This window comes from Colletotrichum godetiae (assembly GCF_030913485.1).
Source record: "Colletotrichum godetiae strain CBS 193.32 chromosome Unknown BDP55scaffold_17, whole genome shotgun sequence".
Classification (NCBI taxonomy): domain Eukaryota; kingdom Fungi; phylum Ascomycota; class Sordariomycetes; order Glomerellales; family Glomerellaceae; genus Colletotrichum; species Colletotrichum godetiae.
In genome coordinates, this window is record NW_026851265.1 from 382,992 (window position 1) to 410,269 (window position 27,278).

At 55.2% G+C, this 27,278-nt stretch overlaps 8 protein-coding genes and 1 non-coding gene across 9 annotated transcripts; 5 read left to right on the plus strand and 4 right to left on the minus strand.

Annotated features, from left to right (window-relative positions):
• Nucleotides 1-186: 186 nt before the first annotated feature.
• Nucleotides 187-1,220, minus strand: BDP55DRAFT_106152 (minor allergen Alt a 7). The gene is made up of 2 exons (XM_060565345.1): nt 869-1,220; nt 187-785 (listed from the first exon to the last, which is right to left on the minus strand). Exons 1-2 carry the CDS (start codon nt 946-948, stop codon nt 284-286), a joined length of 582 nt encoding a protein of 193 aa, XP_060430557.1. The 5' UTR covers nt 949-1,220; the 3' UTR covers nt 187-283.
• A 3,308-nt stretch (nt 1,221-4,528) lies between these two features.
• BDP55DRAFT_727870 (uncharacterized protein) lies at nt 4,529-5,353 on the plus strand (the record flags this gene model as incomplete). Its single annotated transcript, XM_060579360.1, has 1 exon — nt 4,529-5,353. One exon carries the CDS (start codon nt 4,529-4,531, stop codon nt 5,351-5,353), a length of 825 nt encoding a protein of 274 aa, XP_060430558.1.
• Nucleotides 5,291-6,985, minus strand: BDP55DRAFT_106246 (major facilitator superfamily transporter). Its single transcript, XM_060565346.1, has one exon. It carries the CDS (start codon nt 6,840-6,842, stop codon nt 5,472-5,474), a length of 1,371 nt encoding a protein of 456 aa, XP_060430559.1. The 5' UTR covers nt 6,843-6,985; the 3' UTR covers nt 5,291-5,471.
• A 1,423-nt stretch (nt 6,986-8,408) lies between these two features.
• BDP55DRAFT_t149 lies at nt 8,409-8,523 on the plus strand. The gene has a single exon. It is a non-coding gene; the product is annotated as a tRNA-Leu (tRNA).
• A 927-nt stretch (nt 8,524-9,450) lies between these two features.
• On the plus strand, nt 9,451-10,453 carry BDP55DRAFT_727872 (uncharacterized protein; the record flags this gene model as incomplete). Its single annotated transcript, XM_060579361.1, has 3 exons — nt 9,451-9,778; nt 9,846-10,216; nt 10,289-10,453. The coding sequence occupies 3 exons, from the start codon at nt 9,451-9,453 to the stop codon at nt 10,451-10,453; spliced, it is 864 nt and encodes a 287-aa protein (XP_060430560.1).
• A 554-nt stretch (nt 10,454-11,007) lies between these two features.
• BDP55DRAFT_661460 (elongation factor G) lies at nt 11,008-14,030 on the plus strand. Its single transcript, XM_060574729.1, has 2 exons — nt 11,008-13,528; nt 13,597-14,030. Exons 1-2 carry the CDS (start codon nt 11,184-11,186, stop codon nt 13,649-13,651), a joined length of 2,400 nt encoding a protein of 799 aa, XP_060430561.1. The 5' UTR covers nt 11,008-11,183; the 3' UTR covers nt 13,652-14,030.
• A 1,650-nt stretch (nt 14,031-15,680) lies between these two features.
• On the minus strand, nt 15,681-17,446 carry BDP55DRAFT_661464 (uncharacterized protein; the record flags this gene model as incomplete). The annotated part of the gene is made up of 1 exon (XM_060574730.1): nt 15,681-17,446. A coding segment is annotated over exon 1 (950 nt), but the record flags the coding sequence as incomplete, so codon positions are not given.
• Nucleotides 17,447-22,817: 5,371 nt separating this feature from the next.
• On the minus strand, nt 22,818-24,424 carry BDP55DRAFT_727875 (uncharacterized protein; the record flags this gene model as incomplete). Its single annotated transcript, XM_060579362.1, has 2 exons — nt 22,818-24,085; nt 24,223-24,424. The coding sequence occupies 2 exons, from the start codon at nt 24,422-24,424 to the stop codon at nt 22,818-22,820; spliced, it is 1,470 nt and encodes a 489-aa protein (XP_060430563.1).
• A 1,440-nt stretch (nt 24,425-25,864) lies between these two features.
• Nucleotides 25,865-26,985, plus strand: BDP55DRAFT_661478 (ribosomal protein S8). The gene is made up of 2 exons (XM_060574731.1): nt 25,865-26,002; nt 26,062-26,985. The coding sequence occupies exon 2, from the start codon at nt 26,177-26,179 to the stop codon at nt 26,666-26,668; it is 492 nt and encodes a 163-aa protein (XP_060430564.1). The 5' UTR covers nt 25,865-26,002; nt 26,062-26,176; the 3' UTR covers nt 26,669-26,985.
• The last annotated feature ends 293 nt before the right edge of the window (nt 26,986-27,278 follow it).

The following is a 27,278-nucleotide window of genomic DNA, read 5'->3' on the forward strand; positions in this document are numbered from 1 at the left end:
AGAGATATCAATAGCAAGTGAGGTATCATTATTTTTTTCTTTCTTTTTTTCCCCAGGTGGGGTTTCAACGGTATAGTGCAATCACTCATTGCACGACGCACTTGCTCGGCAAACCACACGGGCCGGCCTTGACATCCTTGTCGTCCAATTCCTGAGGAGCCTTTCGGGTCTCCGTTGCCGGGGCCGGCTCCTTTGCCGGAACCGCGGGGGCAGCCGCCGGCTTCTCGGACCCGTTCGCCCCGTTCGCGGCAGCACCACCGCTGCTCTCGCCGCTGCCATGCAGTCAACCAACGTGCTTGGCAACAGTCTGGTAAAACGCCTCGCCCTGGATCGTAGCAATCTCGAGCTCCCGCGCAGAAGGCTGACGGGATCCATCCGCACCGGCAAAGGTACCCGCGCCCCAGGGACCACCACCGTGGACCTCGGACAGATCCGCCATGAGCGGAAAGGCCTTTGCGTAGCCAAAGGGGACGTAGATGATGCCGTGGTGGGCGAAGGTCGACATGGCGGCGATGGCGGTGGACTCCTGGCCGCCGCCGAGAGAGGCGGTGGAGATGAAGAGGCCGGCGAGCTTGCCCCAGTATCCGCCGGTGGACCACTGCTTTCCGGACTTGTCCCAGAAGGCCTTCCACTGGGCGGGGAAGTTGCCGTAGCGGGTTGGGATGCCGAGGAGGAAGGCGTCGTAGGATTCGAGGGTGGCGGGATCGTCTAGGACGGGGACGTCTGTTGCTTTTGGGGGGGCGCCCATTTTGGTGAGGACTTCTTCGGGGAGGGTCTCTGCGACTCTGTTGCGGTGTTAGTCACCTGCTGCTATTTGTGTTCATTGTGGTAGGTGGTATGGGGGGAGGTGTGGGTGTGAGAGACGTACTGGAAGAGGTCGGCGGTGCCGCCGGCCTTTTCGATGCCCTTCTTCTCGGCCTCGGCCAGTTGGCGGATGTGGCCGTACATGGAGTACTAGAGAGATCGTGGTGTTAGCAGGACGGTCATAATGACAGGGGCTATTCTTCGGGAGCTGGGGCTGGGAAGTGATCAGTGTGAGGTGTGAGGTGCGAGGTGGGGTTCAGGGCGCTCTCGTGCGGGCGAACCGCCGTATCATGGTGTCATTGGGAGCTTCGGCAGACGAGGCCGCGCAACCGTACGAGAGAGTTGGGGGAAGGTGAATAGTCATCTTCATTGCGTCCTCTGAGATGATGATTTGTAGGTTTCTAGGAGCGTTGGAGCCTTCAATGGCCGAGATTGCGGTGCGTGGTGGGAGAGTAAAGTGAAGTGAAGTGTGAGGTGGGGGAGGGGGAAGTGACAGGAAATTACCCGATTAGGAAAGAAGTGCTGGATTGTATGGTGGGACTTACGTAGACGATGGCAATCTTGGGAGCCATTGTGACGGATTGATGTGTTGTATGAAGATAAGGTAAGAGAAGGATAAGTCGGTGCTCAGTAAAGAGATGCTCAGCGTAGTCGGAGTAGTAACACGAGGGGAATATCGTGGTCTTATATCAACGTGAACTTGGGGCCATGGCGCGCGCGCAACCCCCGCCGCTGGGCATACGAGACGAGCAAGATGGAAAGAGAGGGGACTGAGACGGGCGTGCTTGCATCATCAATGGCACGCTAGGCTGGGCAAGCCACTCGAAAAGACTCGGGAGACTCGAAAGAGTCGGAAGAGAGGAGGAATGTCGAATGGGGCTGGCCCAGTCAGGTACCCTTGGAGGCACTGGATGGCGGCCATGCGGTTTCATCAGGTCCATCGGCCTAGTGGGATTAGCTACCTACAGTACATAGACCATCGAGGCTACACTAGATATGCTGCCATGGCTGCTCATGTAAGGTGAAGTAAGCAGACAAGCAGACGACGGACGCAAGTTGGAAGAGGTGAGGTGGTGAGGTGGTGAGGTACCCGGAGCTCTTGCATGAGGCGGGGAGCTACAATTGTATGTAGCTACGTACCGCTGGTGTCTTGTCTACTGCGTACCTAGGTGTCTGCCCCTCTCTGCGGGTCTGTGCTCCGCTGAGGGGCAGGGGGAAGGGGTCATCTCCTTCCATTGCCCGTGTCTTAGGAAGTACCTCATTATCCTCCTAAATTGTGTCCATGTAGCTTGGGAAATGTAGTTCCGGTTCGCGACTTTGACGACAGCATCGTAGGTTCGTTCAACGGACGGAAGGACCGATTAAGCATCAAAAGGGTGCGGGCGAGGTGGAATGCGACGGGCTCTTCAAGATCATGGTTTGTTTTGGCGTTGGGGAGTGATGGGACGCAACATGTTACTCAGGTTGCCCAAAGGTAAGAAACGTACTCCGTACATACACTACGTACGTAGTATGTTACCCCATCCGAGCCCTGTCAAGCTACCTTACCGCCTTGTCTTTGCTTCATCTGCACAGCATCCAATACTACCTACGTAAGGTAGTGACAGCCGGCCAGCAGTTCGCAAAACGGTCAGGGCGGGCCGGGGAAGAAGCACGAAGAAAGTGTTGGTGTGTGGGTGCTGAATAAGTGCTTAACAACCCCAGCCCAGGCTATCATAAGCCTTACCAAATACACTACACGGGCAATCCCTTCCCACGCCCTCGATAAGGTATGGAGAACCAAAAAAAAGTCGTTACGCCATGACTGAACGGCACTTGTTTGCTAGTTTACGCTTCTAGATCCTTGTCTTCGGGAAGAGCTGTAGAGTACGGATGGATTTAGAGATTCTCGGATCACGGATTAAAAGCGGAGGAGCCTCGGGTCCAGGGCCTGCCGCTCTCAGGAATGGCGCAAGGCTTTGGTGATGACCAACTCGCGCGCGCTCGCCTGGATCCTGACAGAGAGGAGACGAACCAAGCGGCTCATGAAGTCGGTAATCTCGTTGAATTGAGACTGTGCCGTGACTACTAGATGCCCAATTCAAGCCAAGCCTTGGATAAGACAGGCGATACAAAGTGGCATAGAGACGGTGAAGGAGACACTAGGCTCATCTCAACATCATCACCCGATGTGTAGCACAGATGTGTACGTACTACCTACGTACATGCACAAGGAGCTCCTAGGAACGAAGAGGACGGGATTAGTAGTACCTGACAAATGAACCACCGCCGTCCCCCCACGAAGCTGACAGGTACGGCCACGGGCAACGGAGCCGACAGATTGCTGCATCGAGGATCGGAGCTGGCTGCAGATACCAACAACATCTGGCAGCTGTCAGTACCCACTCTTTGATGTTCTCTTCGCGCGCGCGGGCGGTATCCCTAGTTGGCAGCACAGAGTGAGCAAAGTAAGCGTTGCTAAGCTGCCCACCAAAGCCATGATCCAAGGCTGAATCAGCACCATACAGCAATATACGGGGCAACAAGACCATCTCCGCTGCCTTGATAGGGCGGAGCTCTCCCCTGCTGCATACTACTCGCTGGCGGCTGCATTTCCTACGCCCTACTGCGGTTCCCCTCCCTTCCCAAGGCCCCCACCAGCAAAGGAGCTCCATCTACCTGCAGGACGAACTTCCGACGCTAGAAGCTGGAGCTCTATCATGAATCATTTTCTTTGGAAGAGCAAGGCAAGAAAGAGTCTGAAGACGGTTGGAATTTGCTTGAAAGTTGGACTTGGCATTGAGCAGTTTGTCATCCGCATGCTTTGGTGATGCTACCGGGCAATTAGGATCTGCTCTATCGTTCTCGTTCTCGGGGCATGACTTGATGGGAGAAGAGGGTCAGCCCCGGCAGTGCCCGTGACATTATGGCGGGTAAGATATCTCCCATTGCTGTTGGCTTTTCCGAATAGTTCTTCTTCACTCCTTCATTCTTTTTTTTTTTTTCTTTTTTAAAAAAAAGTTTTTTTTTTTTTTCAATTTTCTATCATTCATCTAGCAGCAGGCCGAATCGTGGTTTATTCTCTACTTTTCTCCATGCGTCTACCCCGGCTGAAGAATAATAGGGAGTTTTCCAGAATCAATTTTCACCAGCCCACGACTACTCTCTCTATATCTCTCTCTCTTGTTGAAGATGAGGAGTAGGTAAGGGCCGAAGAGCCCCCTCCTGATACTGCTCAACATCTTTCCGATCTCTCCAACCCCGACATACCCATAGAAAGTTTTCGTTTCCTCTGATAATGGCAGACTTGGCCCGGGTGTTCTACCACTTGAAGAGAAACGGCCAAGATGTTAATGAGAAGCAATCAGCAAGCTAGCGTGCTTTTCCTTCTTGTTGGCCTTACCTGCAGTTCTTCTGCTCACGCCAAGTCGTCAACCAAAAACCCTGTCCATTGGTTGCTACACCAAACTAGTGTTTGGAGATCGCCGCCAAAGGGCTGACGACTAGGGATACTTGATATTTCCTCTTTCGGCAACAATCCTGTCAACGACAGGTCTGACATCAGCAGAGAAATCTGCATACAGTCCAGCACATTCTTTATCCTCCTCACAGAATGGGTTCAAGTGAACTTGCTGAATTTCTTTTTCTTCCCATTCTTATCTTGAAGTCAATAGCCTGTTACCGAGACTCTATACCATAACACCAGATTTCCAACAAACAAAGATAATCCCCAAGACCAACAACAATGGGCCAAGAAGCCTCCAAACCAAAACCCGGCACCCGCCTCCAAGTAATCGGCGCAGGCCTCCCCCGCACCGGCACCGCCTCCCTCGCCAAAGCCCTCGAAATCCTTCTCGACGACGACAGCGACAGCGGGGCCGGCGCCCCCGTCCACCACGGCGGCACCCAAGTCACCCGCGGCCCGGAATCCGAAATCCGCTCCTGGATAACCTGCCTCGCCCACACGCCCATCCGCGGCCCCCTTGACGAGAAAATCGTCCTCGACACCCTCCGCCACCACTTCTCCGACGGCTACGCCGCCGTCGTCGACGTCCCCGGGATGCTCTTCACCGAAGAACTCGCAGCGCTGCACCCATCCGCGCTCGTCATCTGCACCGTCCGCGACCCGGAAGCGTGGGTGCAAAGTATCCGGCAAACAGGCCAGCGGAGCCTCCAGATCTTCCTCTCGTTTGCGCTGTTCTTGCTGCCTACGATGCGGTGGTTCCCGCGGTATATCGACGCGATTCCCAACGGTCGGTGGGGGGAGCTGTTCCCCGCGCGGGAGGGGGAGGGGGTCTTGCCTACGCGCGAGGTGTGGGATTCGCATCAGGCTTGGGTGAGGAGGGTTGTGGACGCGGAGAGGTTGGTGTTTTATGATGTCAAGGAGGGGTGGGGTCCGTTGTGTGAGGCGTTGGGGAGGCCGGTGCCTGGGGTGCCGTTTCCGAGGGTGAATGATGGGGATGCGATTGATGCGTTTGCGAGGGAGCAGATTGTCAAGGGGTTGGTGAGATGGGCTGTGGTGTTGGCGGGGTTTGCTGTTGTTGGTGGTGGATGGTGGTGGACGAGGTGAGGCTCAACAAGTCAACAGTTGTACAAACAAACTTCATCTATTCGCAAAGGGGGGGGTATATAGTCGAACTGCAAGAAATCTATCCATCTATACCTGGTCGGCCGTCATCAAAAGACCATCAACCTTTCACATCCCTCTCCCCCTTCAACTGAAAGATCTTTGCCAGAGTAAGCACCATCGACCCAACCGTCAACGCCGCCGCTCCATACCCGATCATGGACTGCCACGCAATACCACTATAATCACCCAGAATGGCACCAGCAATCGGCGTGCCGATCAAGATGGCGATACCTGCCACAAAATTAATCATACCCATCCGCGTCCCCACGCGCCCGAGATCAGGCGACAAACTCACAATCACCGTCGGCGAAATGCTCACCATGCCTCCCGAGAACAAACCATACAAAATCGCAAAGACGACAAGACCCGCCATGTTACGGATCCCGAGCCACGCAAACATGAGCACCGCCGAGCCCGCAGCAACAGAAATTTGCATGTACAACGCGCCGACTTTATCCGCAAGGTAATTCGGAATCACGCGACCGGGTATACTCCCCGCGCTCAGCAGCGTGACAAAGTACGACGAAAAGTTGGCCGGACCAATCTCATGACTGACGGCAAAGAGCTGGATATAGAAATACGGCACATACATGGCCAGGAACCCGACAAACGACCCCGCCATGACGAGCATGAACGCCGGGTCGCGCAGCGCGGTGCGGTCGACGAGGGAGCGCTTGTGGCCCGACGGCGGGAGGCGGGTATGCATGCTCACGGCGGGTATGACGGACAGACCCAGCAGGATGAAGGCCATGATGCGCGTGGCCCAGCCGAAGCCGATGCGGGGCTCGAGGTGGCCGAAGAGGATGGGGAAGCACATGCCCGCGATCGGGGACCCCGTGGCGGCGATGCCGATGACGAGGGCGTGGCGGCGGTGGAAGTATTGGCTTAGGATCGCGGTGGAGGGGAGAAAGACGAGGCCGCAGCCTAGGCCGATGCAGACCCCCTGCGCGAGGAGGACTTGCCAGTAGGTTGTGCAGAGGGAGGTCATGAACATGCCGAGGATGATGAGGGATATGCCGGCCCAGAGGAGCTCGCGGAAGTAGCCTGCGTCGTAGAGGGGGCCGGAGATGGGGCCGACCATCATGAGGAGGGCGCCTTGGAGGGATCCGATCCAGGAGATGGCGGAGGGGGTGACGCCGGGGAGGGTGCGTTCGTAGTAGGTTTGATAGACGCCAAAGGTGTTTACGAGGCCCCAGGTGTCGGCGAGGATGACCCAGGAGCCGAGGACTTGGATCCAGGCTTCGAGGCCGCCGTCGGGGACTGGGCCCGGGGTGGATGTTGTGATGGGCTCGGCGCCGGCTGCGGGGGTTGCTTGGGGTTCCGGGTCGGCGGGGGCCGGTGTGAGGGTTGTTTCGGAGGGGGTTGTTGAGCGAAAGTCCAGGCCGGAGCCGGACTTTTCGGTTGTGGTGTCGGCGTCTCGGGCGGCCATTGTGAGAGCGTAATATGTGTTCTGTCTGTATATGTTTGATTTGGCTGAAGCTGTTCAGACGGGTGTTCTTGTTGGATATTCGTCGCTTCGGGAGAGAGCTTGCCAAGGGAAGTACGCCTTGGCGGATCGACCTGTTGTTGCAACGTTGGGTGGCGATCTTTTGTCTGCAAGTTGTAGCGCGCTATTGCGACACGAATGTGAAGGAGTTCGCCTTTCAGGATAGATTAGACATTAAGTATGTGTGTAAGCCCTGCATAAGGCGTTCAAGGGAACCGCCGAGGATGGCCTTATTGTGGTTCCAAGTCGAGAAAACTCAAATATAGAACAAGCAACAAGAAGAAGGAAAAAAAAACGTGCGGTATGGATTCAAAATCTATCGGGTAGCAGTGACGGCAAAAGAGTAAAAGAGTGAATGCGAGAAAGCTGCGTGGCGGACAGTGGACTAGACCAGACACCCCTTGACCGGATATAAACTTGGCTTCACAAGAGGCTGAAAATGGAGACCGCTCATTGCACCACCAAGGTCCACTCTTTCGTACACCATCCTTGGTGTTGGGTCCAGATTGGAAGGGTGCCGACAAGGAAAATAGGAGAAGAAGGCGATGAGAAGGGGGGGTGGGGGGGGGGGGGAAGCTATCAAAGGCTCCGCCACTGGGGTCCCGATAGGGCGGCACGCGGGAAGTGGTGGGTGGAATCGGGGCGTGGTGCCGAACGGACAAGCCCGGCCAACATACTAGACTGCTAGTTGGCGGCAAGGCGCTTATGGGACAGCTCATCAAGCGTTGCTGCGTTGTTGAAGCTGGTAAGGTTCTTGGAGTCTAAATGTGCAGTGGTTGTGCGTGGTGTTGATGTTCTGAGATGTTATAGACTCGTCGCTCGACGGGTGTACATCTGGTGAATGATGGTGATACAGATGTGAGAAGCCGCATGTTCAACCAAACCTGCTGAACATCAAACCAGAACCGACATTTACAAGTATAAACATCGAGAAATGGGCAACAGCAAAGGATGTAGAGATTGCCGACATCAACTCCCGCTCTGGAGCCGTCTCCGCTGTTTCGATTCCCACCGGGCGCTCTGTGCTCCACGGGTCGACGATACCAAGAGGAAAGTGGGATGATTGTGGTCGACGACGATAGCGGCCCGATTGCTGACAGCTTCACAGAGTCAGACATTTTCTTGATCCATCTCGGCGCTTGTGCGATCGCCGAGGCCGGGGTCCACTCCGAGAGATGGATCCATGGATGGATTTTGGATCCGAGATAACGGCGGTCAGCGTCAGGTAGTTCTGATGAACAGCGGCTTACGGATGCATACTCTGACATCCAGCGGCTTGCGAATGTCGCTTTCATAATGAGACGATCTTATGAATAACGTCGGGAATAGTGTTGTTATGGATGAGAGAGTTTGTCGATCCCGAAAGTCAAACAAGAGCTTATTTTCTGCGAGCGGTGCTTAGCGGCTTAGCCTTGACGCCAGTGCCACGGGCGGGCTTACTACAGAAAGGCCGCCGTCGCTAGCCTGCTAGGTACTTATTTTACTTTTTGACCCGCAGAATCATCAACAGGTAACTTGGCCGAGCGGTCTAAGGCGCCAGACTCAAGCTTCAAAAGCTTCATCCGTACAACGGGTGAGCATTCTGGTCTCGCAAGAGGCGTGAGTTCGAATCTCACAGTTATCATTTTGCCGTCTTTCCTTGATAGATGGAATACGTTTTGGTCCCTTGTTCCCTTTTTTGTATTTATTCTAAGTGTCTTCGAGTAATTCGTTCCTAGACACTTGTACAATTGACCTTCTAGAAAAGCCACTGTTCACAGGCCCCACAACTACATTCTCACTAAACACTGCAGATGAGCTTGATTCCCTAGAACTTGAAGCAATTCTTTTTGATCTCTACTTGAACGTCTCTCAGGTAGTCCATACTCGACTCGCCGGTGGGAGGGACCTTAAAGGCAATCAGTTGTGCGATCTTTGCCTGAGTTTGGCTGACAAAAAGGTTTGCTGTTGTTGACAGAAACTCTCACCAAAAAGGGTCAAGAGTGGCCAGTTCGTCGAAACCTTGGCGGCATCCCACTTGCACGCCCAAATCTCGAATTCTATATTACCTCAATATGAAAGAACGACGAAAGATGATGAATGCGCCATGCAAACAACCGCCATCAAAGTCCCCCATCTCTCGGAAACTCTCCCGACGACCCTGACCAGCCCAATGATGATTGAAGCAGCCTGCACGGTCCACGGACCCAAACATCCTCCCACACTCCGCTCACCTCATACACAAAGTGTCGGAGCTCCTTTCAAATCATCCAACGCGCCGCGCAACCAGGCATGCGCCGCCGTCCTCGACATCAGCCCAGGGCTCCCAGATGGTGGTGTTTCAAAACGTAGAATGCAAGGGCGGCGGGTGAGGTCGCACAGTCGCCCCCTTCCCATAGCTCGGCTGAGGCACTCGTAGACGTGACATTCTGCAGATCGGATTCTATAGATTTTGACACTGCAAATCACTTAAAAGTTGAATCCCCAAATACCTACCCTCATCTACTCGTTCGAACAATACCCGTGATCCTCTTTCTCGTCGCATAACCCCCGAGAAACCAGAGCCGGCGCCATGAAATCCAGTGACACACTCTACTCCGACGCCCGTCGAGAGGCAGACATCACCGACGATGCCATGACCGACGTCAGCATATCGCTCCTCAGCGACGAGGGCAAGCAGTGGAAGCGGGCAGACATTGAAGACGGCAGATGCGCATCATCACGAGCGAGTCGATGCGCAAAGACCCGGAACCTCTTCCGACGCTGGCGCTGGCTGCTCGATACGTTCCTCCTGGTCGTCATTGTCGGCCTGCTCCTCGAGCGAAGAGGGCTGCAAACAACTGACACGCCAGACAAGCGTCTCGAGCCCGTCGGCGACCTCACAGGGTTCGCACCCAAGTGTACGCCACGACCTCTTCCATCACTTACTACTAACATCAACACACCAAAACTAACATCATGCAACAGTCTCCCAACAAATAACAACCTTCCACCCAACAACAGACTTCGTCCCCGACGACCCAAAATCCCTCTTCACAAACGCCACCCTCCAGGAGCAGTGGCTCTCCATCGTGCCCAAGGGCCTCGGCTACCTCGAGGTCAAGGACCCGAAAGCCCACGATAATCTCCCCGTGCCTTTACCCGAATTCGCCCCGCGCACCGTCTTCACGACCTCGATGACGCACCAGCTGCACTGTCTATACGCCATCCTCGAGAGCTACGCGGGCATGGCCGTCAACGGCAGCGCCAACGTCGATATGCATTCGCATATCCCCGAGGGTACAGAGGGCGCGGAGGGGCCCTGGCATTTGCAGCATTGTTTTGAATATCTGCGGCAGGTGAGTGATGCCCATTTTTTTTTCTTTCTGACATCTGTCTGGGGGATGGGAACTAATCTTGGTTGGAAATAGGCCATCATGTGTGCCGGCGATGTCGCGCTGGAGGGCACGCAAACGACGTTCCCGCCTGGGTTTACGGGTAGTGATGGGTGGGATGCGAAGCACGTGTGCAAGGACTACAAGCAGGTGTACGACTACCTCGACAAGAACCGGGCGTTGGATGACCACTGGATTTGAGTATCGTGTGAGGGTACATGGCGTTTGACGGATGGATGGAGATGATTTATTTGGGAAAGTTTCCAGCGTTTTATAAAAGATGGGTACTCCAGGGCAAAAGAGAGCGTTTATTAATCAGGGTAAAATCAACATGAGCAGCCTTCGCGCTCATCTTTGGGAGGAATACCCTCATGAGCCTATCTCGTCTGATGGTCCGATTTGAACCCAAATGCAGTGTACAACGTTTGCCTAACCTTGAAGCTCTGACGGCCAGGTCTGCATCGTGGAAAGACTTGTACTCGTTCATGAGCCTTGACGGGTATTTGGATCAGCCTGAAACCTCAAAATCATCGCTCTCAAAGGACTCATGTCAATACCTTAGTAACGGCGTGCTCCGGTCTCCGCTCCCGGCGAGTACCCGTTGAACCGGCCGGCGTAATCCCGCTCCCGCGATTCGTTGACTGCCGGACCAAGGCCCCACTCCTCCACGAAAACACGTGCCTCCGCGACGGCGCGAAATGGTAATCCCTGCCACTCCCCGTCCCCCCAAGAAAAAAAAGTTTCGCCTGGGCAATTGGAAGACAGCAAGGCCAAAAAAAAAAAAAGAAAAAAAATTACCGATGAGCCCCGTATCAGACCATTTGTCCCCGAATGGATCCCGGCTCCCTTTTCCTGTAATATCTTTCCCCATTGCATATTCCCATTCCCTTCACTTCCCCTTCTTTTTTTGTCCGCACACACATTGGTCACAATGAGGGCTCCACGAGCCGTCAGAGTGCCGAATGGCGGTCTGTTTGCAGGCGTAAAGCCTCAAACGGATGCACGACACTTTAGCAGCTTCGCCGCCTGCGCAAAGAAGCCGTCCTCGACAACGAACGCCGTAACGACCACATGGAAGAAGAACTCCGTGCGCGCCTTCTCGACGACCCCGATGGTCAGGGACGCCGCCGCCGAGGCCCTCAAGCTGGCCCAGGACAATGCCTCCGCCCTCACCCCCGAGCTCGTCGCCGCAAAGATGAGCCCCGACGAGGCCAAGCGCCTGTCGCGCGTGCGCAACATTGGTATCGCCGCCCACATTGACAGCGGAAAGACGACTGTCACCGAGCGCGTGCTCTTCTACTCGGGCCGCATCAAGGCCATCCACGAGGTCCGCGGCAAGGACTCGGTCGGCGCCAAGATGGACTCCATGGATCTCGAGAGAGAAAAGGGCATCACTATCCAGTCGGCCGCCACCTTCGCCGACTGGAAGAAGACGGAAGAAGGAAAAGAGGAAACCTACCACATCAACATCATCGATACACCCGGCCATATTGACTTCACCATCGAGGTTGAGCGCGCACTCCGCGTCCTCGACGGCGCCGTCATGATTCTCTGCGCCGTCAGCGGTGTCCAGTCCCAGACCATCACCGTCGACCGTCAGATGAAGCGCTACAACGTCCCCCGCATCAGTTTCGTGAACAAGATGGACCGCATGGGTGCCAACCCCTGGAAGGCCGTCGAACAGATCAACTCCAAGCTCAAGATCCCCGCAGCCGCCATTCAGATTCCCATTGGCGCCGAGAACGAGTTCGAGGGCGTCATCGACCTGATTGAGCGAAAGGCACACTACTTTGAGGGCCCCCGTGGCACCGTCGTCCGCACCACCGACGTTCTCCCCGGAGGCTACAAGGACCTCGTCGAGGAGAAGCGCCAGGAACTCATTGAGAAGCTCGCCGACGTCGACGACGAAATGACGGAGCTCTACCTCGAGGAACAGACCCCCACAAACGCCCAGATCAAGGCCGCCATCCGCCGCTCCACCATCGCCCTCAAGTTCTCCCCCGTCATGATGGGTTCCGCCCTCGCCGACAAGGGCATCCAGACCGTCCTCGACGCCGTCTGCGACTACCTGCCCAACCCGTCCGAGGTCGAGAACAAGGCCCTCGACAAGAAGCGCGACGAGGCCACCGTCAAGCTCGTCCCCTACAACTCGCTCCCCTTTGTCGGCCTCGCCTTCAAGCTCGAGGAGAACAACTACGGCCAGCTCACCTACATCCGCGTCTACCAGGGCAAGCTCCGCAAGGGCACCTACCTCTTCAACTCCCGCACCGACAAGAAGGTCCGCATCCCCCGTATCGTCCGCATGCACTCCAACGAGATGGAGGACGTCGCCGAGGTCGGCGCCGGCGAGATCTGCGCCGTCTTCGGCGTCGACTGTGCCTCGGGCGACACCTTCACCGACGGTGGCCTCCCCTACACAATGTCCTCCATGTTCGTCCCCGACGCCGTCATGTCCCTCTCCATCAAGCCCAAGCGCACCAGCGACGCCGACAACTTCTCCAAAGCCATGAACCGCTTCCAGCGCGAGGACCCCACCTTCCGCCTGCACGTCGACGAGGAGTCCGAGGAGACAATCATCTCCGGCATGGGCGAGCTTCACCTCGAAATCTACGTCGAGCGCCTCCGCCGCGAGTACAAGGTCGACTGCGAAACCGGCAAACCCCGCGTCGCCTACCGCGAGACCGTCTCCCGCCGCACCGACTACGACTTCCTCCTCCGCAGACAATCCGGCGGCCCCGGAGACTACGCCCGCGTCGCCGGCTGGATCGAGCCCAACGACGACCCGGAGGCCAACTTCTTCGAGACCCAGGTCGTCGGCGGCACCATCCCGGACAAGTACATCACCGCCTGCGGCAAGGGCTTCGAAGAAGCCGCCAACAAGGGCCCCTTGCTCGGCCACAAGGTCATTGGCACAAAGATGATTGTCAACGACGGCTCCACCCACGTCACGGATTCCTCCGACTTCGCCTTCAACCTCGCCACGCAAATGGCCTTCCGCAAGGCCTTTGACGACGCCGGCGGCCAGGTCCTCGAGCCCCTCATGAAGACCACCATCACCGCGCCCAACGAGTTCCAGGGTAACATCATCATGCTCATGAACAAGCGCAACGCCACCATCCACGACACCGAGGTCGGCACCGAGGATTTCACGCTCATTGCCGACTGCAGTCTCAACGCCATGTTCGGCTTCAGTTCCCAACTCCGCGCAGCTACCCAGGGCAAGGGCGAGTTCGGCATGGAGTTTAGCCACTACGCAGCCGCTCCTCCTCACCTCCAGTATGTTGACCCCAGTACCCCTTTCCCTTAGCACTGCTCTGGTCGTAGATAACTAACAACCCCCACAGAAAGGAGCTCTGCGCCAACTACCAGAAGGAGTTGGAGGCTAAGCGCACCAAATAAGCCACTGATGAAGATCTTTTCCCCCAAAGAAAGGGGGAAAATCTTTACTTCCGGAAATGTGGTGAAAACCCATGGCACTCCAGTGCCCCCGTGTATCAACATCGAAGCTCCACCTTCCCCATCCACGAATCCTTGAGCAAAGCGCACAAGATGGGATCCAAAGGGGGGCTCATACGGCGCCTACTTGGGCGGACGTATGTAAACATGTATATCTAATGTCACGTCAGGAACCTCTTGATAGAAAAGCCTAGACGTAAAAGGAAAAAATCCCACCCTTCTGTAGGACCTTGTAAGAAGAAAAAAGACAGGGTGTATAGGGGTAAACGCGATTTATGATAGAACTAGACTTTGAACAATACAAGCCTCGTCTTCTCTCCCATGATTACGACCGGATTGGTCCCCCGTCCCTGCTACCCGTGTATACTAGAGCTTCCGTCTATGTCTGCTCGTCACAGGCCGCATACCGCCGTCTCAGACAACCCCTTTAACCTGCCTCTTGGGCGGCAAAGTCGACCGCCGTCTCCTCGAACGCTTCATCACAGCCGAGCTAGACCTCTCGCTCGTATGCCAGTAATACGGCGACGTTTGCTTTTCAGGGGCACTCGAGAGCGCATCTACACCCACATCGTCAGCAAACCTCTTTACCCTTCTCTTAACCCCCCCTAATTCTCGGGCCTTGGTTGTGTTTCTTGTGGTATCCTCACAAATCACACCCGGAACCCATCCCACAAAAGTCAACACAACCGCAACCCCGACCCTCCCATCAACCTTTCCCCCCGCCGCCCCGCGATATACAGCCACAGGCGGACACGCAATCGCAATAACGGTATGGCTATCGAGGCGACGGCCTCGAAGGCACAGACAAAGGGAAAAGCACCGTGGGGGGGTCGTGCTTGTCGGGGGCGAGGGTGTGGGGGGCAAGGTGATGATGTAGCGGACGATGCTGCCGCCTTCGGATCGCGAGGCTGTCCTCGAAAGCAGGGAGGAGGAGTATGTTGTGCGGTTGCTGAGGCTGAGGTGGGAGGAGAAGATGCGTCTGAGGGTGGATTGGGTGCCGGACCAGAGGGTGCGGAGGCTGGTTGATTTGCTTTTGCTTTTGGTGCTTACTGGGGATGGGATGCTTGTGGAGGACATGGTGTTTTTTTCGGCGGAATGATTTGAGATGGCATAGGGTTTCTAGGATGGTACGTGATGAGACAGTTATCTCGAGCTTCTTAAGTAGACGAATCAGTGCCAGCGGAGGAAACACGATTACCCGCCAGATCATGAGGAAGGTATCAGGTCGTCACTGGGCAGGCAGGATAAGGGGAAGCAGCGCCTTCCCTCCCACATTCACTTAACATCCACGCAAGGTATTTAATCCCATTTCCAGCAATCACAACAAATTCATTCAAGTCGATGCATTGTCCCCTGTAGAATCAGATTTGTCAAAGGGCTCTCTCTATTTGAGTATCCTGTTCTAGCTTCTACGCCGTGTATGTATGCACTCACAGGCCGGCCGTATCTTAAGACTCATAGAGCTCGTTGATAAACTTTGGTTACGCCTGCTCTTGTTTCTTTGGGAGATCTTTTCGGAAGCGAGTTATTATACCCAAGTTAGATCAGAAGAAGTTATAACCCTCAATGTCAAGATCCATGAGACGTAGAGCACGACATAGATACAGAGGTCAACGCCGCGGTCGAAGCCATTCTAATTCAAATGTTATGATACTTTTGTTTACGTGTCTATACAAGCTCATTCTACATGCATGTACCCCACCAATTTCCCCTAACTTTATGTCGCCCGTTCAACGATATCCGGCATACTCTTTAACAACATGTTCAATGCCACAGATCCAAGATCTACTCAGAGCTACCCAGAGCCAAGGTCGCTTTCAACTAATTGATGAACGCCATGATTCTGGTTCCGATAGTGAGCAGAGGCCGTCAGGGCTAAGTGATCTTACTGCAGTGGTAAACGTGTCTACGCTAAATAGACATATCAACATATGAACCATTTCACTGCTCTGGCCATACTCAAGTCAAGCACCACCGCAAGATCATCAGTCAAGGTTGTGTGTTCTCTTGTGGACGGAAAAATGATAAGCCATTGCTACGCTGAGCGCGTAGGCTCCAGCTGTACATGGCACAGCAACTTCTCTAACTCGCTGTGGTATCCTTCGTACTCGTTCAATCTGGAACGAGATTCGCCAAACGCCGATATCCGGTGTGCCGGAAGACTATTATACAAACGAGATTCAGCATCTTGCCTCGGGAGGGCAAGTGCCCCATCCAACATGTATGTGTTTTTGCCCTTCAAGACTTCGTATATACTAACAAAATAGCCTCCAGGCGTTCATTCGTTTGCAACAGGCTCATTACTTCCAGCCGTAATCATGAGATTGAATATGGTTCGCGCGATCCCAGCCCAGGCCGTCACCTATCATCGTGAGGTCTGGCGCTGGAGGGTTCTATCACGATTTGCGGCACTTGCTGCAATCGTAAGCTAGGTAGTCGTGGTACTCTTGAGCTGCGGCGTGAGTCTGCAGAGCCGTTCGCAGTCTGCGCATCCGCTGCCATATCGGCCATGCTTGAGGCAATGCTTTCTGTCCGTTGCTGGGCAGGGCCGGGGTACGTCGGCGGGGGCTCGGTGCCAGGTTGGGGAGTGTTACTCCTGGATCGCTCGTCATCAAGCGAGACTTCGTCGTATCCAGGTGGAGAGTAGATGGGCATGCCAGCGTCTCCAACGTCAGCTTCGACATCCGGACTGGACCCTGCCCGGGTATCTAGGCGGGGTGTGTCTGGTCTCGAATTCGCCCGCGATCTTGAAGTAAATCCTGGCGAAGGAAGATCACTTTCGATGCTCATTACGGAGCTTCCTCTCCTGTGATTCATAGCTGATTCGGCCCCGGATCGAATTGAGGTGGCGGCAATACTGGCGGAATCCGACAGCAGTCCCATCCTCTCGCTTTCGTTGCTGTTGGCGCGAAGTCGTGTGCCGTCATGACGAGCAACACCGAGGTCGGCATAGGAGACACTGGAAACAGCTCTCTGACGTTCATTCTTCAGGCGATCATGTTCTTCGCGGAGGACAGCGACAACGCTGTTATTGCTGGCAGCCCGAGCTCTGGACCGGATGTTGTCCAGAGCTACGAAGTCACCACGTTCCCGGGCTTCCCGGCGCTCCACTCTCCGCTCCTCTCGCTCGGCAAGCTCCTGACGGCGGGCCAGGCGGATCTGGTAAAGGGCCTCCATCTCCTGATCACGTAGATCCTCCTCTGTTTCTTCCGTGGGATATTCGATAACAACATCGACACCACCGCGTTCGCCTTCACGACCCAGGACTTGCTCAGTTTCGTTCGGATCAGGTCGGTAAGCAGGGAGCGTCATAATCGAGCGGATCGAGGTATTGCGGTTGACAGCGCTGTTGGGGGAGCGGGCGTCAGCCTGCGACTGATCAGCCGAGGCATCGAATGCCACAGACGTTGGGCGGGAGCGACGGCGATCAGTCAATCGCTCCGTCGAGGTGGAGTCTTCATCCTGAGCTTGGCGGTATCTGTTTCTGCCACCGGTTTTCAATATTGACTTGAAAAAACCGCCGCCGCCGCCACTGCGAGGTTTGTTGCTGTTGCCGCGGGTAGAGCGACGAGATGCGCGCAAGGAAAAGACGACAAAGGCGATAAAGATGAGGAGAACCAGTACAGCGAGAATGACCTATAGTGGCGATTGTCGTTAGCGGCTTAGTTAAAGGTGGTGGAGGACGCGGAAAAGCCCTTCACATGTCTTGTCACTTACAATTGTGGTAATTTTTCTGCCGTCGATTTCTTCACGGCGTTGCAGGGTCGCAGGAGAGCCACTTTGGGAACCGATGGACAGATCGAGTGGTATTCGCATCTTGAGGTACATTGCGTGTAACGAGCGACTGGTTCTCGATTGAGTACCGGAACGGAAGGGTCGGCGGTTTAAGGTCGAGAGGCGCTGGGTAACGGCGAGGCGGATTAAGGCGGGGCGTCCCAGCTGCGCAAAGCGAGTAATAAGCGTCAGGACTGGGACATTGAGACTCGGTAATTGCAGGAACGCTTATGGGAACGCGTTGGATCGGAGACGAGGCGGCGGCAATGCAAGTGACGATCGAAAGTGTCGTGAACGTGGGAGTAGGCGAAAGGTGATGTGGGAGAAAAAGAAGGAGGGAAACACCAGCAGTCGGTTGATTTGGCGGTTGGAGGTGAGATGAGGTGAGGTGAGGCGAGGACTGACGGGACCAGGTCCAGGCAAGGTGCAGGTTGGTAGTATTAGCGGTGCCTCGGTGGTAGTGGCACAGGGTCAACCTCGAAGGTCTGGGTCCAGGTCCAGATGCTGGCGGCGAGGTACGTATCCGTGCCCGTAAACTGCCCTGGTCAGTAGTCGTACCTCTTTCTCTGTGCGCAGTGCTGTGCAGTGTGCAAGGCAGGCCGCAGTGGGACTCGGTCGGTGGTGAGCGATGAAGGGTCCTTTCGGGTGGGTGAGTGGGTTGGATGGATCCGGGAAGGGTGTGAGCCTGTGAGGCTGGGAGGCACGGAGCAGCAGGTCGGTGCCTTGCCCTTGAAGTATGGGTGCTTGGTCTTGGGTCTTGGTCGTGATGCAGGAGGGAGGCGGAGGCGAGGCGGATGAAGGAGAGGCAGCAGCGTTGCTGGATCGGATCACCGCTGTCGAACGTCTCTGGGGATGTCTGAGTAAGGTAAGGTAGGTATCCAAGGCGGGTATCCGTAAGCGTGTGGGACGTTGGACGTGGACGTGAGGATGGCCAGGCCGTTGTATTGTGACCAGTGGAGGAAGTTGTAGATATTGAATTGGTATGGATTGGAGGATGGCGGAAAGACGTTTGATGAATAAGTATGGCAAGACAGGAGGTGAGAGGGGAAAGACAGCCTGAAAAGAAAGGATGGGATCGAGGTTGATGTCGCGGTCGAGGTTGCGGATGAAGATGAGGATGAGGATGTGGATGCGGACGCCTCAGCGGAGTGCAGGAGTAGTTAACTTAGGTACCTTAGGTACGTACTGCTGTGTATCCGTCGAGCTTCAACGGAAGCAGGAAGCAGGCACGACTGAGGCAGGCACGACCGCACGAGAAGGAGGCAGGAGCAGAGGATGCAAAAGTGGATTGTTGCAGCTGCCCACGGCCGGGCCTGCAGCTGCTGTTGCAATCGCAGTCGGTTCGGCGGTTGCCCTCCATTCCTGGACCCCGAGACTCTCTCTCTCTCTCTCTCTCTCTCTCTCTCTCTCTCTCTCTTTCTCTCTCTCTCTCTCTTTTTCTCTCCCCCGTCTTTCTTTCATTCTCTCTGACCGTGTTTCAAAGGTACTTCACCAGCCACCCACTCCAACGTGAGCTTCGAGGTACCTCACACAACAAACCTCCCCTCCCCTCCTTCGAGGTGGGCCACCTTGTAGCTTACCTCGTTAGCGTCGCTCGTGTATGTTCCTTAGTGGGTGCCGGCGGCGGGAAGAATCTCTGGGCTAACCTTGTCCAGGGTCCACGTTGCTCTGCGCGCCGCTCATCCCGTTGCAACTTTGCTGGAGAACGATGCAAGTCGTCGCGTCCTCCCTCTCTCTGATTCTCTAGTTACAGTATGACTGTATGAGTCTCTGCTGTCTTACGCACGCAGCTGCACTGGACCCCGCGGAACGGCTTCGAGTCAATGGCAACGGCCTTCGCTGTCAATGATATCAGACAAGACAATCCCGTCCCGACCATACTCAATGCCGCTCCGGGTAGACATAGGACGGCAGGCCGACCGAACCATCAACTATTTGAGTTTACCCCAAATCAGCAAACGCTCTTCGTCGAATCATTCTCGGTGGTTTCCATGTACGAAGTATCTATCCGTGTACAAGATTGCATGGCATGACCATAGCTACCTTGCTCCGTACTCCGACCAGGAAGACTATCTGCAAACACGGGCTGGGCGAAACATGAAGGAAAAGAGGCCTGTCCGCTGCGTCTGTCAAACTTCACTCGCAGAGCGAACAACTAGCATTGTTTCTTCAATCAAACCCTTTCCGCACAGAGCATTCGATCGAATCGAATCGTCGTTCTTCGGGGTTCACTGAGCAACTGGAGGTTCCATCCACATCACCATCATCCTCCCAAGTACGAGTGCCAAATCAGGACCACTCATCTGCAGTCAACATTCGAGCGAGCCGATGGTCGCTGCGTCAGACACCTCCAAGGGGGCCCCAACTTTCAGTCAGCCCAACCCAGACTATCGGGGCGTGAGGCGGTGCCCTGGATAGGGCGGTGTTGGGGTTGGCGCCAGTCTTGTCAGTGGTAAACCCTCTCTGCACGTAGCACAGGCTACGGAGACATCATACACCATTGGCGCTATCATCGTCACTGGCGATCCCATCGCGCCGGCAGCCTGCCCTTGAGGCTTGACGTGTGGCTTGTGGCTTGCTGCAACGGTGTCATTCGGCCCTAAAACTTCTGGTCCACGAAACGTCGACACCCCATCACCTTGGCTCCATCGACTTCCCCGTTTCCTGTCTTGATTTAGGTCCACGAGTGACATCAGACCAAACGATCTCTCACGCCTGACGAGTCGACGACAGCATCAATCTGTCCTTGACAAAACGCTGTTGCTGCCGGCCCTTCATTTGGTTCCATGCCCTAGGGCAGTGATTTCGCTTCCGTCGCTTGCCGTGTCACGAATTTAAGCATTAGCAGGGGCCTCCTCAGGAACGCCGTCGCCATGTCATGCCGCCATCCGGCTTGGGCTTCTCGATTGAATTGAACCCACTTGGCCAAGAAGAACTTGAGCGCCGTGTGCCCAGCTTAGTTTCCAGTTTTGCCCGGTAACAGTATACTATTTCCAGCAACAAGCATCATGGCCCAGCAACAGTGCAACGAAAACCAAGCAATGTCAACGCACCAGTCTCTAGAGGCTAGAGCACCTCTCACCAGCCACCAACTGCCTATCTACTGCTCTGCCACAGCCCACAGACATGTCAGGGTTCCCCGGGATAGGTGAGATGGCGTGGGCAAGTTGTGACTTGTGAGAAGATTAACCGCCAACACTGAGCTGCCGGGCAGCTCGCGAGCCATTCAAGGAATGGCAGGGATGCCCCGCGGTCTTCAGCACCGCCTCATCTGCATCATGATGACCATGTGGCTGGGGACGGAGGGGCTGCCGCCTGCATGGACTTACTCCAGCGCAGGTTTTCGCTGTAAATACAAGTCAAGTCAGCCCAGGCAGGCGTCTCATCATTCTTCGAAAGCTGCCGCAGCCCTTACCGAAGACATATCTCGAATGCCGTTCCTCTAAATCAGACACACGGGTGCGAGATCAACACTTTCGCAACAGAACAGAGACTGACACACGACCATCAAGACTTCCTCCAAGGCGCAACGCTATTCAGGAACGAAAGCCCAGCTACTATGCAAGTCTAAGACAGATGCACTTCTTGTCTAAGACATTTCTGCACGCCGTCTTAAACCACCCAATCGCCTAGCCGCACCCTCTCATTCGTCCACCTTCGCGAGTAGCGCTGACAGGACTCGAGGAGAGAGAGAGACGACCAGCCATTGCCTCTAGGGCAGCCGGCCGTGCCTCGGGTCGGACGACCTAATAGTTAGGCCCGTTGTGTCAGCCCATTCGAAGGCGCCGTCCGGCGCAACCCCCGCTCGAAATCTGGAATCATTCCGCATCCAGGATAATGCGACGCAACGTTGAATCGGCTCTCTCAAGGTGCCACAATCTTGACTTATACGAGCTGAGGCTTGGTCCCGAGTACTCTTATTTCATCCAAGAAGAGTGAGTTATGGTGTGCGGAGTATCCGTACCTACTTTTGATATTCTGGTTGGCGAAAGACTATGCAAAAGAGAACTACGGTTCAAATACCAGAGGCCCTAATCATAGAATAAAGGCAGAGCGCTATCGCACCCGGCGAGCCCATCCCGCTGTCACGGAGACGTATCCACTGTCAGCTGCACCTTGCGCTCGCAGGATTCATCACCACGCATTGCGTTTCTGTATCATGAATCCTGCCAGCCGAGCCCGCCACCACATGCCGGAGACCAACAAAGCCTCAACACTTTGCCACTTGGGAGAAGCTCGATCTGACGGAGCGGTGTTCCGGCCCCCAAAATGTCGCGAATCCTTCCCCGGGCGAGCTAGGCCACCACGTTGTTAATCGCATCCGTGCATGACGTACAACTGCCGATGGACACGATTGTTGTGGGATTGGTTGTGCTTCTGCTTGCTGCCTACTATTTGATATCGGCTCGGAGATGGAGATTATCCTTGCTGAATACGACCGTCTACATCAAGATTATACTGACGCTCAAGATGCATGGAAAGTGACACCACTGCCTCTTTTGAAGCTACCGCTGGGTTAAGGAATGTTACATTGGTAAAGTGCTTGTAGGCCCGAGGTTGTTGATACCTCACATAAGGCCTACCAGGCTAATACGGGACACTCATGTGAAATCTGCAACCTCTGGCATCAGCATTTCACCATGTCAGGAGAGCAAGCATTCGAGCCTTTCGTCCTGCGATGTTTGTCGTTTTTCCCCCAGCACGTGCTTTGATATAGGTACTTTGAACTTTGGGCTGACGGTGAAGTTCAATTGCAAATACAATCTTGTTCAATGTCATGAGAAGACCTTCCTGGAAGACGGAAAACCTCGAGTAAGATAGGATTGGAGAGATTGAACAACGATTGCCCTTGGCATCTCATCATGTCCATGTCCTGACCCAAAGATGAAGTCGCTACTTCTCTTCAGCTTCTTCGGTTGAAGATAGGGAGGTATGGGAGGGTAAGGACAAAAGTGTATACCGGTCTCGAGGCTCCCTCATGGACCCCTTAGCCTCTCTAAAGATACCTGTATGAAGCTGAGGCTGCCTTGATGACTGGGAATCGGGTAGGTGGCATTGAAGGTGTCGCTCTCACAAGCCAATTTAATGGAGGAAAACATCGTCGAACGCGTATTCACCGAAGTAAAGTCCAAGTAAGCACGCCATTACCGAGTCATCGGTGTTAAGGAAAGTTTTTAAAGAGATCTCTGCTTCAAGATCAACTACCCAGGATTGCTCCCCCACATATCCAACCATGGAATTAAAGAACAATAAAAATTCATCAAACATTATATCCCCCCTTCCCTTCCCTCATCCTACCCCACAACACCAAACCCACCACATCCCCCTTCTCCATTTACCCAAACTTCTTCTCAAACTTCCTAAACATCCCCGTAACGCCCTTCTCCAACCTCCCAACATTAGCCTCCAACCTCCCCGAGGGGTCCTGCTTGCCCGTGTACCCCTTATACTTGCTCGCCTCCATCTCCGTAGGCCGATACGCCTGCTGGTGGATGGAGTAATCAAACGCTCCCGGCTGCTGTTGCTGCTGCTGTCCGTTGCTGCTGCTATACGAGTACTGCGAGAACCCGCCAGGTGGAGGCGACATTGGTGCTCCAGCCGCAGGCGGCGCGGACGCGGCGGAAGTCGTTGAAGGCGGTGTCGGAGGGGCGTGGACGGCGGCGGCTTGCGGTTGAGGTGTTCCCTGCTGCGTCTGCGTCTGCGTCTGTGTCTGCGGTTGCGGCTGTTGCAGTTGAGGCGGCTGAGAAGATGGCGGAGGGGGCGGCGGCGCGAAGCCAGGGGACGAAGGGAACGGGCTTCCGTACGGGTTTGCTAGGCCCGGTGACGCGAGGCCACCGTGTATGGCTTGCGCTGGCATCGTCACCGCGCGTTGGAGGACGGGTTGGCCTGGGGGACCACCGAATTGCGGCGGTGGAGGAGGCGGGGGCAGGCCGATGGCCCCGTGTCCCAGTCCGTGTGCGCTCTGGAACCCGGGAGGGGGCACGAAGCCCGGCGAGAACGGGGCCTGCGCGTCGTAGGCGACGGCCGCGGCGAGCGGGTCCGCGACGCCGTCTTCGGGGGGCGGGGTCTTTTCTCTGTGGCGGATTGTTTCTGGGGCGGCGGGGGCGGCAGGGTTGTATGCCATTGGGACAAAGCTTGCTGGCTGCTCTTGTTGTTGTTGCTGGGCTTGCGGTGCGGCGGCGGCTACGGCCGAGGTAGGTGGCCCGGCAAAGGCTGAGCCGTTCTGCTGCTGCTGTGCAGAAGAGCCCCTTGGGGAGCCGTAACTTGGGTCTGATATCGCGACGTGTTCGAGTTGTTGGACGACGGAGCTCACGGGTTGGTGTTGCGTGTGCTGCTGGACATGTTGCTGTTGCTGCTGGGGTTCGTCGAGGATCTCGACCTGCGCGGGCGGGAGGACGAAGCGGATGCCGTTGACGAACTGGAGGGCGTCGTCGGCCTTCCAGAAATAGATATCGAGGGAGTGGAGCTTGTAGTGGTACTTGTTCTGGTTCTGGGGGTCGTAGGTAGGCAAGTGCCATTCCATCGGGTCCGTCGTCTCGCCTACGATGAGGGTTACCATGCACTGGTGGTTGTAGGAGTATCGTACGTGCGTCTTGTCGAGGACTACGAGGTGAGGACGGGAGGTTAGTGAAGCTCTTTCTGCAGTGGGCAGGACAGCTCTAGCTCATGCTTGAGCTTTAAGCCTCGAGCTCTAGATATGATGGGGCTCCAAGAACGAGAGACATGGGATTTCCACGTACATCCGTCAAAGGCATCTTGATCTTCGCCGCCGGGTTGGTTGGCAATCTCAATGCGCGCGCGGCGGTCGTTTGCGTTCTCAAAGAGGTAGACGTAGGATCCCTTGTCGAAGCGGTGGTGCGGCGGGTTACTCGTCGGCGGGCCGTAAAAGTAATGGACGTCTCCGAAGCTATTGAGCGTTTGAGGCCAGTCAGCAGCCGCCATTTTCTTATGTATGCGCGCGCGCCTCTATATGTGTACGGGTCGCAGAACGCAAAATCCCACGTCCGTGCCGGGTGTGGATGGTGAGAGACTGAGGAAGAGAGGGAGAAAGACCCGAGGAAGAGGGTGTAGTTGGAAGAGATAACACGAGCTCCTTCGCTTCTCTACCACCTGTTCGAAAAGAGAGAGAAAACCAACAAGATAACTTACAGAGTAGCAACATTTTCCTCTCCCGGCCGGGTCGCCATTCTCTATTGTGGGATTGCTGCGAGCAGCCCCTCCAAACCTCAAACCTACCTAACCTTACCTTGTCGAACTTCCAACAATGCCCAACAAAGGAAGCTCTAAGAATAGCTTCCTTGCTCAGTCTATCTCTGTCCAAGGGTTCGGGACCACTTCCCTGGGCCGATGATCCGATGGAACAAGCACCAGAGAGGCGCGCAACTTTCTTGGGATGTTGGGGCAGCGTTGGTAAAATTATTACCCCGCCTCGGTCAAGCAACCCAAGGTAAAAAGGTTATGTAGCCAAGGGCGGCAGCAGGTACGAATAGAGAACCAACCGAGCTCTCTATTGCGGGCGAAATTGGAAAAAAGATGAGTGTGTGTGTGGCACCTGGTTTATTTCAGGAACAAGACACGAGAGAGAGAGAGAGAGAGAGAGAGGTAAAAAGGGGAAAAGAGTTTCGTATGAAGGGGAGGTGGGAAAAGATGGACTGTTTTGCGCCGAGGGTGGTGTCGACTGTCGAGGTTTTGTGTAGCTTGCTTACTACCAGAGCAGACCAGTCTCGACGATCCAAAGTTCTCTTTCTCTCTTTCTCTGTCCTTCTTGTGTGATCAATCACCCAATGACCCCTCTAGCCCTCTTCTCTCTTTATCTTGGTACCACTCGGTAGCCAGACCGCCTCGAGAGCCCCCTTTCCAGACTCCAGTGGCATGAGCAAAAAAACAATTCGCAAGTGACAAAAAGGAAGAATCACACTACCTTAATCTTGGGGTCTTGCGACTTCGCAAACGCCCTTCAACCCAACCCAACCCCCGCCATTCTCTTGCAGGTGCCAGAAGCTCCAAGCTAGACCATGCGCGTGCCAGGCCCTGCTTGCGTTGCGTCCACTGTGAAATGCATGGGTGGTGAGCTGCAGCTGGTCGCATCGAGTGGTCAACTCGGCGCTTACAGGACGTCGGGGACAGCCAATCAGGAGCTCCGGCCGGGGGTTGGTCACTGGTGGGCAGCCGTGGCACGGGAAACTACCGTCGTCGGGGAGTGGAGTCCGACGTGAGCGCCGTGGAGCACGGACCCGTTCTAGCTTGGCCGTTTTTTTCCAAGGTGAGGTGAGATGAGGTGAGGTGATACGGTGAGTAAAGGTGACCGAGGTACCGATGTATTTCTGCCTTAGTCATCATTCGACATCCATCGGGCTGGGCGTGTCCAAATTTTTGGCGATAGCTTCCCTGTGGCTTGACTGCGTGGTGACGGATCATACTTTGCGGTACCATTGGAGCCAGTCGACGCGCAACGCCCACTCCTTTCCAACCTCGATACCCGTACACCGTCGAACCGACCGTTAATTGAACATCAACACAGTAAGCTTCCGCCCGCCAATTGAGCACGTCAAGACAAATCACCAACAACCGTCCTCTAGCATCGCGAACGACTTCAACGACCACACCCACTCCCCCTCGAACCCTTCCGAAAACCAAACACCCACACACACTCACTCACCCGGCGAGCCAAAGGCTCCCCAACTCAAATCCAAAATGGGCGGCCTAACAAACGTAATCAACATGTGCTCTCACCTCCAAAACGCATCCCGCGCCCGCCTAGGAATGACCTCCGTCACAAACACAAAGCAAAACCTCAACCTCGCCCTCGCCCTCCACCGCTCCGGCTTCGTCTCCTCCCTCTACCGCGGCGGCCCTTCCCCACCCGCCCCCGAAGACCTCCTCCGCGACCCGGAACCCGTCACCTCGTCCAACGTCGCCACGCGCCGCCTCTGGCTCGGCCTCAAGTACTGGAACAACGAGCCCGTCCTCCGCGGCCTGACCATGGTCACCAAGCCCACAAGGCCCATCAACGTCCACATCGAGGACCTCGAGCTCGTCGTGCGCGGGTTCCCGACCAAGAATGGCCTCGTCAAGGGGCTTGCGATGGGGGAGTGCCTGTTTATTTCTACGGATAGGGGTATTTTGGAGGCGAGGGAGGCGCTGGCGAGGAAAGTTGGCGGTATGGTGCTGTGCCGGGCGAGATAAGGAAGAAGCAAAAGAAAGTCTTGTTGTAGGCTGGGGGGAAAAGGAAGATGGCCTTGAGAGAAGGGTCGATTATGATGGCCACTCCCTACGAGGAGAGAGAGTGACCGGGCCTCGGAAAAAAGGAGTCCTGGGAAAAAGAAGGCACCACAGGGCAGGCCTCGAAGTCAACCCTCGGCAGCTCTGCAAGAGCCATGTCCTCCATATACTGTACAAAAGTTGTATTCTAGAGAAGACACAAACAAACCATTTTTGAAGCTTTTTGGCCCCGTAGCCAGCTTGCAGCAACGCCTGCCCTTCAGGACCACCTAGGTCGAGCTGTCGTTCAGCTACTCTACAGACACTGATCACCAGGATGCAGGACAGCGTAGAAAATCATTCACGTTTTATAATCACCACGGAACAATCCAATATCCAAGGAATCCATATAATTCTGTGCGAGTGGTATTCATTCTCTATAACTGATTTCGGGCTCCAGACACCAACTTCTCCATGCTCCGGAACTTTGAAATCTCTCACGAAGTAATTTACGCCTTTTTGTCGGTCAGGTATCATGGTACACCCCAATGGTTTCTAAAACTATACAATCACCTCCGCCGCTCTTCGACACAGG